General features: G+C 42.2%; 1 protein-coding gene across 2 annotated transcripts in view; it reads left to right on the top strand.

The window, feature by feature from the left end:
- FYB1 (FYN binding protein 1) overlaps positions 1–14,543 on the top strand; it is a 122,125-nt gene that overhangs the window by 44,829 nt on the left and 62,753 nt on the right. For both annotated transcript variants that reach the window (XM_048851133.2, XM_048851132.2), the window contains exon 2: positions 8,245–9,412. In XM_048851133.2, the coding sequence (XP_048707090.2) occupies positions 8,245–9,412 (1,168 nt within the window). The remainder of the gene's footprint in view (positions 1–8,244; positions 9,413–14,543) is intronic.

Genomic DNA, 14,543 nt, shown 5'->3' with positions numbered 1-14,543 from the left:
TCTTAGCCTTAACAGTTAGTCCTGCCTCCCTTATGCGCTCAAGGACTTTTTGTAGATGTTCCAGGTGGTCTGCCCAGGAATCCGAAAATATGGCCACATCGTCAAGGTAGGCGACTGCATATTCTCCTAATCCCGCTAGGAGACCATCTACAAGTCTTTGGAAAGTGGCGGGTGCATTCCGCAGCCCGAAAGGGAGTACATTAAATTCATACAGCCCGAGATGTGCGATGAAGGCTGACCTTTCCTTGGCAGATTCATCTAGCGGTACCTGCCAGTACCCCTTGGTTAAGTCCAAGGTAGAGATGAACTGGGCCCGTCCCAGTTTCTCTAATAGTTCATCTGTGCGTGGCATTGGATAGTTGTCTGGGCGAGTTACAGCATTTAGCTTACGGTAGTCCACGCAAAAACGTATTTCCCCATCTGGTTTGGGAACTAGAACCACTGGAGATGCCCATGCACTTTCAGAGGGGTGGATTACCCCCATCTGTAACATATCCTGGATCTCCCGTTCTATAGCAGTTTTAGCTTGAGGAGACACCCGGTAAGGTTGGACCCTAATTGGGTGAGCATTACCTGTGTCAATGGAGTGGTATGCCCGTTCAGTCAGTCCTGGGGTGGCTGAGAACGTTGGCGCGTAGCTAGTGCACAGCTCCTGGATCTGCTGTCGCTGCATACGCCCAAGGGTCATGGAGAGGTTCACCTCTTCCACACCACCAGCACATTTCCCTTCGTAGTAAACACCTTCAGGCCACTCAGCGTCGTCTCCTCCCTGGGCTGTAAACTGACAAACCTTTAATTCTCTGGAATAAAAGGGCTTTAGAGAATTAATATGGTACACCTTAGGCTTCCGGTTGGAGGTGGGGAATGCTATGAGATAATTAACAGCTCCCAGGCGCTCCTGGACCGTGAATGGCCCTTCCCACGATGCTTCCATTTTATGGGCCTGGAGCGCCCTTAAGACCATGACCTGGTCTCCTACTTTGAAGGAACGCTCTCTGGCATGTTTATCATACCAGGCTTTTTGCTCTTTTTGAGCATCCTGTAAGTTTTCTCTAGCAAGGGCTAAAGAGGTTCGGAGGGTGTTCTGTAGGTTGGTTACAAAGTCCAGAATGTTAGTTCCTGGAGAAGGTGTAAATCCCTCCCATTGCTGCTTCACCAACTGCAATGGCCCCTTAACCTCACGGCCATATACAAGTTCAAATGGGGAAAACCCTAAACTGGGATGTGGTACAGCTCTGTAGGCAAAGAGCAACTGCTGCAACACTAGGTCCCAATCATTGGAGTGCTCATTTACAAATTTACGTATCATGGCCCCCAAAGTTCCATTAAACTTCTCCACCATGCCATTTGTTTGATGGTGGTAAGGAGTGGCAACCAAGTGATTTACCCCATGAGCTTCCCAAAGGTTTTTCATAGTTCCTGCCAGGAAATTAGTCCCTGCATCTGTGAGGATGTCGGAGGGCCAACCTACCCTGGCAAAAATGTCTGCTAGTGCCTGGCACACACTTATAGCCCTGGTGTTGCTCAGAGCTACTGCTTCCGGCCATCGGGTGGCAAAATCCATGAAAGTCAGTATGTACTGCTTTCCTCTGGGTGTCTTTTTCGGAAAAGGACCCAGAATATCCACAGCTACTCGCTGAAATGGAACTTCAATGATGGGGAGGGGTTGTAGAGGGGCTTTGACCTGGTCTTGGGGTTTTCCCACTCTTTGGCACACCTCACAAGACTGGACATAGGTAGAAACATCCTTGCCCATTCCCTCCCAGTGGAATGACCCCCCCAAACGGTCTTTGGTCCTGTTCACCCCAGCATGGCCACTAGGGTGATCATGGGCTAAGCTCAAGAGCTTGGCCCGGTATTTAGTTGGAACTACCAACTGTCTCTGAGGATGCCAGTCTTCCTGGTGTCCACCAGAAAGAGTTTCCTTGTATAAAAGTCCTCTTTCTACAACAAACCTGGATCGATTAGAAGAGCTGAGAGGCGGTGGGTTGCTCCGTGCCGCCGTCCAAGCTCTCTGGAGGCTTTCATCTGCTTCCTGTTCGGTCTGGAACTGTTCCCTTGATGCTGGAGACATCAGTTCCTCATGGGATTGTGGACCTAGGCTTGGTCCCTCTGGAAGCGATATAGGGGATGGAGCTGTTTCTGTTGACTGTGAACCGCTCTCCGCTGGTGCACTATGTTGGGATTCAGGCTCCGGCTGAGCCTCTTGTGTAGGGTTATCGGCTGCTGCCAGTTCAGGTTCGGTGGGGCCCTCTGGTGTTGAGGTTGCAAGTACTGGATTCAGTGCTGACACGGGGTCTGGTGTTGGTTGTTCGGCTGGTTCCGGTTCTAGGACTGGTTCCGTCTGGGTCTCTGGGACTGGATCCACTACTGCTGTTGCAGACATTGGCCTGGGGTCCGGGTCCATCACCTCTGACTGGGTCCTGATAGAAGTTTCCGGAACAGAGCTAGGCCTCACGGCTTGTTTAGCCTGGCTGCGGGTGACCATTCCCACCCTCTTGGCCTGCTTCACATGATTGGCCAAGTCTTCCCCCAACAGCATGGGGATGGGATAATCATCATAGACTGCAAAAGTCCACATTCCTGACCAGCCCTTGTACTGGACAGGCAACTTGGCTGTAGGCAAATTGAAAGAGTTGGACTTGAAGGGTTGAATCGTCACTTGGATCTCTGGGTTGATTAAATTGGGGTCCACTAAGGAAGCATGGATAGCTGACACTTGTGCTCCGGTGTCCCTCCACGCGGTGACCTTCTTCCCACCCACACTCACAGTTTCCCTCCGCTCCAAGGGTATCTGGGAGGTATCTGGGCCTGTGGACCTCTGGTGTGATTCCGGTGCAATGAACTGTAATCTGTTGGGGTTCTTGGGGCAGTTGGCCTTTACATGCCCCAGCTCGTTACACTTAAAACATCGTCCAGCTGACGGGTCACTGGGGCGAGGAGGGTTGCTGGAGAACGGGGTGGTGGGACGATAAGGGGTCTGGAGGGTTCTTTGGGAGGTAGGTGGGGCTTTGGGCGGCCCCCGGTAATAAGGTGTGGTCTGGGGTGGTCCCTTCTGGTCTCCGCTCCAACTGCGACCAGTTTTCTTCTTCTCTGCCACCTCCACCCATCTGGCTCCAATCTCTCCTGCCTCAATTACAGTTTTGGGTTTCCCATCTAGGATGTATCTTTCTATTTCCTCAGGAACACCCTCTAAGAATTGTTCCATTTGCATTAGGAAGGGCAAATTTACTGGAGATTCAACACTTGCTCCTGATATCCAGGCATCCCAATGTTTCACAATGTGGTAGGCATGTCGGGTAAATGACACGTCTGGTTTCCACCTTAGGGCTCTGAACCTCCGACGAGACTGCTTGGGTGTTATCCCCATTCTGACTCTTGCCTTGGATTTAAACAGTTCATACTTGTTCATGTGTTCTTTAGGCATTTCAGCTGCCACCTCAGCTAAGGGTCCACTGAGCTGCGGCCTCAGCTCTACCATGTATTGGTCAGTAGAGATGTTGTACCCAAGGCAGGCCCTTTCGAAGTTTTCTAAGAAGGCCTCAGTATCATCACCCGCCTTGTAGGTGGGGAACTTTCTGGGATGGGAAGTGGTACCTGGAGAAGGATTGCTAGGGTTTGTTGGTATATTCTGCTGGGCCTTTATCTTCTCCATCTCCTCCACATACTTCCTCTCTTTTTCCTTCTCCTCCAGTTCTTTGTCCCTTGCTTCCATAGCTCTCCTGTGAGCAGCCGCTTGGTGTTGTTCTGCTTCTCTCGCTGCCTCCCTTTCTTGTTCCTTCTTCAGCCGCATGAGTTCTATCTGTCTTTCATGTTCCCTTTGTCTTTCCTCAGCCTGAAATTTGGCTAATTCCAGCTGTAGTCGAGCTGAGGATTTGGTCATTCTAACCTCTCTGTTTTTAACTAACTTTACACCCGAGGTTTAGAAATAAACAAACAAAACTTGGCTGTAAAATTTTGCTGTGCTGCAATAGAATACCTATTCTCTGATAGTGATTGTCAGCCTACAGAAAAAGACAATTCCCTTGTCTCTGCTCTGGGCCCAAATTAAAGCAAAAAACCTCCAACTGCTTGGAAACCTGCTTACCCAGCCCAAAGAAAAAGCAAATGGGTAGAACACACACCCCCTATTTACTTTTAGGAAGAAAAGAAAAAAAAAAACAAAAAACAATGGGTTGGAAGACTGTGAATTTCCCTGCAGGAGTTAAGTACCCTGCCTCCAGGCAAAAAAACCTGCAATTCACAAGATAATCCCCTTTTGTCTCTGCTTGGCCAAAGTTTCAAAGCTGCTTTCTGGACTTTCTTTCCAAAGAAAAAAAAATTTCCTTTTTAAACTCTGTATTTCTAGTTCAAAAAATCTCAACTGGATCTCAAATGATTTCAGGTTAATCCCACCACTGTGCCACCATGTCAAGGTTCCTCCCCCACTCTGAACTCCAGGGTACAGATGTGGGGACCTGCATGAAAAACCTCCTAAGCTTATCTTTACCAGCTTAGGTCAAAACTTCCCCAAGGTACAAAATATTACACCCGTTATCCTTGGAATGGCCGCTACCACCACCAAACAATTACTGGTTACTGGGGAAGAGCTGTTTGGACGCGTCTGTCCCCCCAAAATACTTCCCAAAACCTTGCACCCCACTTCCTGGACAAGGTTTGGTAAAAAGCCTCACCAAGTTGCCTAGGTGACTACAGACCCAGACCCTTGGATCTTAAGAACAATGAACAATCCTCCCAACACTTGCACCCCCCTTTTCCTGGGAAATGTTGGATAAAAAGCCTCACCAATTTGCATAGGTGACCACAGACCCAAACCCTTGGATCTGAGAACAATGAAAAAGCATTCAGTTTTTACAAGAAGACTTTTAATAAAAAATAGAAGTAAATAGAAATAAAGAAATCCCCCCTGTAAAATCAGGATGGTAGATATCTTACAGGGTAATTAGATTCAAAACATAGAGAACCCCTCTAGGCAAAACCTTAAGTTACAAAAAAGATATACAGACAGAAATAGTTATTCTATTCAGCACAATTCTTTTCTCAGCCATTTAAAGAAATCATAATCTAACACATACCTAGCTAGATTACTTACTAAAAGTTCTAAGACTCCATTCCTGTTCTGTCTCTGGCAAGAGCAGCACACAGACAGACCCAAACCCTTTGTTTGTCTCCCTCCTCCCAGCTTTTGAAAGTATCTTGTCTCCTCATTGGTCATTTTGGTCAGGTGCCAGCGAGGTTACCTTTAGCTTCTTAACCCTTTACAGGTGAGAGGAGCTTTCCCCTGGCCAGGAGGGATTTCAAAGGGGTTTACCCTTCCCTTTATATTTATGACAGGGAAGTTTAGGTTGGACTTTAGGAAACACTTCCTAACTGTAAGGGTGGTTAAGCACTGGAATAAATTGCCTAGTGAGGTTGTGTAATCTCCATCATTGGAAATTTTTAAGAGCAGGTTAGACAAATACCTGTCAGGAATGGTCTAGATAATACTTAGTCCTGCCATGAGTGTAGGGGACTGGACTAGATGACCTCCCAAGGTCCCTTCCAGTCCTTTGATTCTGTTATGTGAATGATTTATTACATTTTGAAAGCATATATAAATGTAGTAAGTGCTGCCTATTGCAAAGACCCAGAAGGCTCCAAAGGGAATTAGCAAAGCACTGTGCCCAAATAATATGAGAACAAATTACCATGAATAATGCAAACCAAAATAATCTGTATTATTTAAATCAGATGGAATATGGCAAATACTGTTATCCTGCCATTGAAAACATCCTTCCACTGAAGGTGTACTATGGAAGGCAGAAGTATTGTATCTTCCCTCTGAAGCACCTGGCATTGGCCATTTTCTGAATACAGAATACTGAGCTAGATGGACCATTGGTCTGACCCAGTATAGCCATTCTTACATTCTTATCTTCGATTTACAAGGAGTTTATTTGCAGCAATTCATCTCGGCCTCAGTTTGGTAGGATTTGGAATTTTTTTCCATATGGTTTGTCTTTTTAATAAAAGATGCTCCAGAAATTTTATTTCATCAAGACCTCAGATTTAAACAGAAAAAGCTTTTTTATTAGCAGCCAGATTTCCAACACCTGTTGGAAAGAGCTATGGTAAGATTCTGTGACCGGCTCGTATCTGTGAGCTTCACATTACTGTCATTTAACACGGTATGATTATAGGGATCAATTTAAATGGCCACGTGTGAATTGACCAAACTACTAGTGGATGGAAGGAATATGTTCCTGAAGCATTCAAACACACTGAAGGGGAGGTTTTGAACATCTCTGATTGCTAGGATTCTATTGCAAAGTTTTTAAAATATGTGTATTGTGACATAAATAGGGCAATATTAAAAAGTGTAGTGAGGACAGAGACCGGGGAGCCAGAACGCCTGGGTTCTATTTGTGGCTCTGATATTAATTTCTCTTTCCATTGAGCAAATCAGTGCTCGTTGAAGCTTTTAGTCTGGTAACTACACGCATGTTCATAGTAGTTAGTTTAAACCAGGTATTATCTCTAGGGAATGTGAACTTCCTCCCTTTCCTGCATAAGCAAGAGAGCTGGACAGAGATAACAATGGGGTGCTTTAAGGCTGAAGTTTGTCTATCTATATTCTTAAACAACACCCACATTAGTTCACTTTCTGTATTATTTAAGTGACTGCACAGTACAGTATATAAACTGTGTGGAATGACTAAATGTCTGATGCCATTAAAAGGATAGGGGAGAAATGCAGAAAAACTAAATCCAGACATACCTAGCTAGAATGATTCATAAACAGTTCATCTAATTCATTGCAATAACATGGTAGGCAAAAGCAGTGGATAACCCTGATTCAGTGTGTGTTGTGCATGTAGGTTAATTTATTATCAGAATTAAACATAACTAGCACAGTGTGAATCTAAAGAAAACTGTTCTACTGCCCACCGTTATTGAGGGTGAGAGAACAAACTGCACATAGGTAACTCTTCTATCTCCTTCAAAAATTCTGAGTTTTGTTCAGCCCTTTGCCTCGGTACGGAAGTTATGCTGTATTGTTCTGTGCAGTGATATTCCTTTGTTTGCAGACAACTCACACATCACCCCACATTTTAGAATGGTAAACTCTGCACTTTAACTTTGAGGCTAATAAATGGTGATAACCGAATGCGCAAACAAAACAGTTCCCATTTCAAATAGTCTGCACATCTGGTAGCATATGCCCCCATATTTGCTGTAGCAAGTATGTTTTAGGAGACAGTCTCTCATGAGCCATTCTTTCCAAGGGTATCCTTGATATAGACTTCTCGGAGATTGAATCTTACCCCCAGTGCCAGGATCTGGGGTAGGAAAAGGGGTGTGAGATAAGGCAGTTCACTCATTGCTTCCTCCTTTTCCAGAATTACATAGAACCTTCAGTATAGTATGGCCTATGTGTGTCATGCATTTGTGCTCATTTCACATCTGGGGCTTGATCCTGCAAGGTGCTGAGCAGAGTTGATAAAATAAACAAACAAAACCTGGGCTTTTTAACAATCAGAAATCTTCACCAAAACAAAATGTTTTTGGTATGCATGGGGGTTTGGTTTGCTTTTTCTTTCTAATTTTTTTCAAGAAAGCAGGAGGAAAAAAACCCAGTTTGGTGTGTACAGTATTTCAACCCCTCCCCGCCCATTTTGTCCCTCGGTTTCCTCCCCACCTCATCTGTCCCCCTTTTTCAGTGGCAAAATAGAAAAGAAAAAATAGAGAAAGGGGAGGGGAGGGGAGAAAAAAGGAGGGGGAAGGAAAACTGAAAAAACAAAATCCCAGAGAGTTCCAGTTAACACAAAATCGTTGGCAAGATAACACTATGTATATTATCTGGGCCCTAAACCAGCTTAATCTGACTGATGAGCCTAATTTTTATTTAGCGATGTTATTTACAGAATTAAGGAGAGGTTTATGTATAATGTGGCACTTCCAGTTTCTGCAAATAAAAAGAAAAGAAGAACAGAGATTACAATAACAGCACAGTAGCTACAGAACCACTCAGCAAAAAAAAATGTCTGAACTGAAAACTCTGAAAAAATGTTTAACCACGGCAAAGATATAACAAAACACTCAACTTCTTTAGCCATACAGGAAGATATGTCACAATATCTCCCCAACCAATCAGTAGTGCTGCAAGCCTCAGACCAGGAAACCCTTAAAGTACAGTATATGTGAACATTGCAACTAAGACTTCTCACTTGCTGCTCTTTCTTTTTTTGTTCTTTCTGGCTGTAGAATGGCAAGGCAGATGTGAAGTCCCTCATGGCGAAATTTAACACTGGTAACAACCCATCGGAGGACATTTCGGTTAGCAATCAACCCTTCAAAATCCCAGGACAACCTTCATCTTCAGGACTACAGGCAAGGAAAGCTGCACTTGAGAAATTTACCAGTCCTACTTCAGGTCCTAATACCTTTCACAAGTCTGCATCTCCTAAACCGTCATTTGGAGTAAAACCTTCTATTGAAGATAAAACAGAAAGGGATCCAAAACCTCCCTATCTGAAACATAACCCTGTGGCACACAAGTTCGGGTCTCCAGTTAATGCAGCTAACAGAGAAGCTGATGGAAAAGCTGGAGTCCCTAAATATCTGGGTCCTAAAGCCACTGAACTGTCAAAAGAAGAACCCAAGCCTATGTTTCCAAAACCTTCTGTAAACAAGTTCCTTAGCTCTACTGCCCAGGAGAATGACATAAAGCCGCCAGGACCTAAGCCGAATTTTAATTCTGCATCACAAGAGAGTGAGCCAAAACCAGCATTCCCCAAACTAGCTGGGGTTAAAGAAAAGTTCATTGCTGCATCACAAGAAAATGACCCCAAGCCTCCTTTCCCTAAACCACCCCTTGGGCAAAAACCTTCTCTAAATCCTGATGTCTCCCACCACGAAGATATTTCCAATAGACATGCTTTTCTGACTAAGGGATCTTCAGGCTCTCTAGGCCCAAAACCAAAAATACATTCATTTAAATTACCAAAGGAAACAGCAGAAAACAGCAGTAATGGAACCGATTCCCCAGGTGGTCATTTTCCTACTGTGACTCTGAAATCTATTGGTAATCGGAGCACCCCAAGCTCTCTTGCTTATGCAGGACAGGTCCCAAAAAATGTTGAAGAAAAGACTGAAGATAATAGATCGGGGGTCGCCAAGAATATTTTCCTCAGTAAAATTAATCAGGAAGATTCTGGTCCAACTCCTCCTAAATTCCTCAAGCCAACTGCCAAGCTTGCTGCAGGAGGACCATTGGGCAGCTTCCGCGAGAGAGAAGAGGGAGACAAGAATTCTTCAACTCCCAAGCGCAAAGCATTACCTCCATTATTTAAATTGGGCCAGCCTCCCCAAAAGCCCAGCAGACCCCCAACTGTGGAGCTGGAAAGATTCCGAAAAAATAGTGCAAGAGACAGTGAGTCCTTTTTTTATCTTATTTTATGTATTGATTTACTACTTAATTAATTCAGGGTAAAATTTCCCATGGTGTTCAGGGACAGTGTAAGGCCTGTGCATCACGCCAATCCCACTTAAGCCTTTCGTTTGCAAGTGTTGTCCCCTGCACAGGGCAAAACCTACTGAAAGCAAGAGAAAAATAGTTGCAAAATAAAAATCATTTGATTCTTCCAATTATTACCCAGTGGAGAAGGGGCATCTTCTTTAATTTGTGTATTTGTTTCTGAAAATTGCTTAGATGTGGTTATAACTTGAATCAAATATTTCAAGTATTTCTTCTATGAGGCTTTTATTTTCTGTTTGCTTAAAATGAGGCGTTGTCGTAAAATGTCCTTTTTCGCAAAGCAATTTCCTGGTGGAGATGGGTAGCTAAATAGCTACATGTGTTAGATACACTGTGGTTTGTCATTTTAAATGCCCAAACGTTTGTGTGGTTACTTAAGGTCAATGCATGAATCTGAGAGCACCTTTTTAAAATGTATCTATAAAGATGGGCCTTAAGCAAAACCTCAGAATCAAGTGTCCTCCAAATTTGGAGCTGTTTGAAATTCAGATCCAGATCTGAATACAGATTTCACAAACAGCTTCTAGGCTAGATCATCTGCTCGTGTAAATCATTGTGTCACTACTGGCTTCAATGGAGCTATGCTGATTTATATCAGCTAAAGATCTGGCTCATTTTTTATGAAGAAGCAAGAACCTCTGAATTTTTTGGCAATAGTAATCCCAATCTGAATTTCGAGGCTTGTGATCACCTATACATAAAAACCGAGACAGCTTTATACAGAGAGCCTCTGCAAACATGCCTCCAGTATTTGTGAGTACCTGCCTGTCACTGTCTAAAATACAGAGCTGTGTGCATGCAATCATTGTCTTGTGCAAAATAAGTAATGTTGGCTCTGGTTGCGCAAGGAGTTCTGCATGGATAGACCCCTTCCCTCTCACTGGTGCACTTGCAGCACCTGGGCAGGTGCATATAAATTGCTCTTTTTCAGATACAGTTTTGCACACCAAAACAGGTGTGCCTGCCATTGCTGCAGGTTGGATTTTCTGAGACTCTGGAAAATGTGTCACCCACTAAGGCCAAACATTCAAAATATGTGTACCTAAAAGTTAGGCTCCTAAATCCATATAAGCAGAAGTTGTCAGATTTTCAAATGTATTGAACACCCTTAGTTTCCACGGAAGTCACCCAGGTTTGAAATTGTTGGTTTAAGGTATCTTTCTATATAGTGACTGCAAGCACTTTCTCTGAACTAATCCCGTGCATCTCAGTGTTGTCAACTCTCACAATTTATTGCAAATCTTGCAATAATTGATGTTTCTCTTAAAGCCTGAGCTCCAGGAGTCAAGTGATTAGTCAAGAATCTCAGCTTTCATTTTTAAAAAAGAAAGTTTCTCTCCCTCCTGGTTTAAGAGAAAAGCTGCAAAACTTGACCCAAGTGTACTCTGAGGGCTTAGGAAGATAAATAAAAAAACACCAAATTTATTATTATTTTTTAAAATATGACATTTTAATTCAATCTCATGATCTTTCTGGGCTTGTTTTATGAATTTTGAATGCTTGTTGTTAGTAATACTGGCACAGTGAGCTTTCGGGTTATGTCACACAGATTAATAGTTACAATAATACTTTGAATTTCTCTAGCATTCTTTGGCTGAAGACTTCAACTCATTTCACAAACAGGTAAAGCTCTGTGTGAGGTGGTTAAGCTGTATGAGTGTAAGTCACTTTTTACACTAATGGTTTGCACTGGTGCAGCTACATCAATGTAATTATGATGGTGCAAAAAGGCCCATTGTAGACATGGGTCTACAAGCCCCATTGCCTTTGTTACTTTCATATTTAGAACACTGCATTGCATGCTTTTTGTGGTATTTGTTTTTACATACTGCTGAATGGACATAAACAAAATGTTATGCCCAGATGAAGACTCCATAGAGAAAAGAATTCAGAGTGGTGAGGTGAGTCCATTGATGATAAAAGCCATGTTATGAACACAGAGTATGGGTGCAACATTATATTCAGCTAATTCCTTCAGTGCTGAGTTCGTGCTGAAGCTTGGCTAATTAAAGTGCACAGTCTTATCAGTCACTACATTCTGGTTTTCCTGTGTAACTGTATTTTTTAAGTGTTTTCATTAATTCATTGCATGGGCCAAATCTTCATCTATGTGACAGTGTAGAGAAAACTGTTTAAGTTAGTGACACTATAAATTGTGAAACGCACTCAGAGAGATCAATCAAAAACAACAGCAGAATTACTAACCAGTGTTAAAAAAAATTAGGAATCAGGCCCCAAAAAGATCAAGGGATTTTAAAAGAATAATAAATATGAGGTTCATCATATTTGTCTCTGTTTTCTGAGCTGTCAGGGTGCTCTCAGGTCATGTTTTCAAGCTTTCCTCTGCAACCACCGGGGCTAGAAATCTAATTTTTAATAAATGATTTGGGTTTTGATCCTGCACTTGGCTCCACATGGGTGCAAAGGTTCAACCATGCATACCAGCTTGCATGATCAGGGACTTCATTTGTAGACTCTTTGGTGAAGAGTCCATGTGATCGTACTAGTGCTGTCAAGTGCCTCAAATATGCTGTAATAATAATAGTAATAAAACTATGTCGAAGCAAAATTACTAGCTTCCAATAGGTACCACTAATATCCTTGTAGGTTGCTCAACATACCTTGTACTTGAGGATGGATGGGTGAGTTCTTAGGTAGCTTAAATTAAAATAACTCCTGGAAAAATGAGTTTTCAAGTAAACAGATCATTCATAGCTGTTGGACTTCCTGGGATAGTAGCTTTGCAACAGTGTCATCATTTTTACTTTCTGCATCCCATTGGCACCTTTTTGTTCTGGGATTTACTTCTGTGATTTTGGGTGCTGAGTAAGCAGAGAACGAGCAAACTTGCTGGCAAACCACTGTGGTATTATCCACTAATGCCATTCCCACTTAGAGTGAAATACAGCGCAGTCTATTATCAGTTCAGTCATAAATCATAGGTACTCTATTGGCTTTCCATAGTCAGATGATAATAATAAAAACAATAATTATTAGTGAATACCCAAAAGTGTGCTAGGACTTCACAAAAACAAGTAAAAACACAGTCCTTTCCCCCAAACAATTGACAGCCTAAGTTTTCAACCCTGCAACTGATTACACAGAGGAAGTCCTGCACCTGTGGCTTCATGTGGGTAGAGATGTTCACCCATGTGAAATCAGTTGCAGGATAAGATCCTAAATACCTCAAAGACCTTCCTTTTCTCTACCCTGTGAATGAAGAGCATTTGTGCTTTTGAACATTAGTTGCAGAACTGAAAGGCAATGAGTATGAATCAGTTAGGAGGGAGGGCATTTAGGGTACCTCTCCTATTTCTCCTTTTAATTTAAAGAAAAATTACTTCACAGAGATGACGCTTTCTGAAGCAAATTACCTGAGAAGAAAAGAAGGATAAAGGAAATGTTACAAAAGTTGTTGTAATCACTGTATTTAACTGCAGGTGGGAATAAATAACTAAAAAGCAGCAATAATCATAATCATGAATATTTTTGTTATAGGCCCAGTCAATATTGAGACCTCATTGTGCTCGGTGCTGTACAAACACATACCTTGCCCTGAAGAACTTACGGTCTAAGGGTATGTCTACACATCAACTGGGAAGTGAGATTCCCAGCTCGGGTTGAGAGACGTGTTAGCTCTGCTTGAGCTAACATATTGAAAATAGCAGTGGCAGCTCAGGCTAGTTGCCCAAGAACAATCCCCCCTGATTCCCTGGGTGCATAGTCGGGGGGCTAGCACATGCTGTCACCCATGCTGTCATGGCCACACTGTTTTTTTAACATGCTAGCTTTAGCAGTGCTAGCTTGTGTACATCTACCCTAGCTCAGAATTACACCCCTCAGCTACTGTGTGGACAAACCCTAAATGGATACAACAGCCAAAGAGTGGAAGGGGGAGGGGAGGAAGGCACAGAGAGCTGCCCAAAATCACAGATTGGCAGATTAAATAATTAACAATCAAATAAGATAATAAAATAATATGACACTATCTTAACTGTCTGATGCACAATATATTGGAGCAAAGGGAATGCAGTTCTGATTCGAGTTCAAAACAAAACAGTGACTTGCAAAGTTGTACGTTTTTTTTATTTTAGTTATTTAAAATAGGTCACTATTAAAATAGCAACTTTGTTTAAAAAAATAGAACATACTAGAGTTGGTCAAAAGTCTTAAAATCTGATTTGTGAATATTTTTATACATAAAAGCATCAAGTTAGGTGTCCTGTTCTTCTTCAAGTAATTCATTATTTATGAGTATTCAGATAATGATCAGGTAATCATAAAAATGTGAATCAATTTCACAAACTGAATTCAATGGAACTATGCAATGGAATAAACTTACTCATGTGCATGTATGTTTGCAGGATCAGGACCTAAGGGATTACTACCGGGGGGGTTTGTTTGCTTGATTGGTAGGTTTTGGTTTTTGTTACCTCACTGCTAGAAAGGGAAAATATATATATATAATAGCACAGGTATAAATAGAACAAAAATATATGGTAAGAAAAGAAGTTTCACTTGAGACAGAAATATCAGTTTCTAAAACAATTGAAGCTTAAAAAAAAAAAAAAAGCAAAAACTCCAACAGGCATTTTATCAGAGACCATAGTTTTGTTTTTAGTATCTAATAGAAGAGATCACATTTGTCATACAACATGCCACAAAGTCTTGGCTGAAAGAGTTCTCAGACCAACAGTGCTGTAGCAACAAGTGTCACAGACTGCCTCAATCTTGGTTACCTCGTCATTTCAGATAGATAAAATATCCTGCCATACATTTAAAAATATTCATGAAGTATACATGACTGATTGGGCCAGTTGACATTGGCAGGGATTTGACCTAAGTGATCTGGAGGTCTTTTCCATCTCTAGATTCCATGATTTTATGTTAATCATCATTATTATTATTATTATTTATTATCCATAAATTTAAAGTGTGGAAGTGAAAAACAAGATTTGAGCTGAAATTTTTGCCTCACAGACGTACTAATAAATCTAATATTTGTCCACATGACTATGTATACACT

This window comes from Caretta caretta, chromosome 5, assembly GCF_965140235.1.
Source record: "Caretta caretta isolate rCarCar2 chromosome 5, rCarCar1.hap1, whole genome shotgun sequence".
Lineage (NCBI taxonomy): Eukaryota > Metazoa > Chordata > Testudines > Cheloniidae > Caretta > Caretta caretta.
The sequence above is the reverse complement of the archived record's forward strand: the minus strand, read 5'-3'. Positions and strand labels throughout refer to the sequence as shown.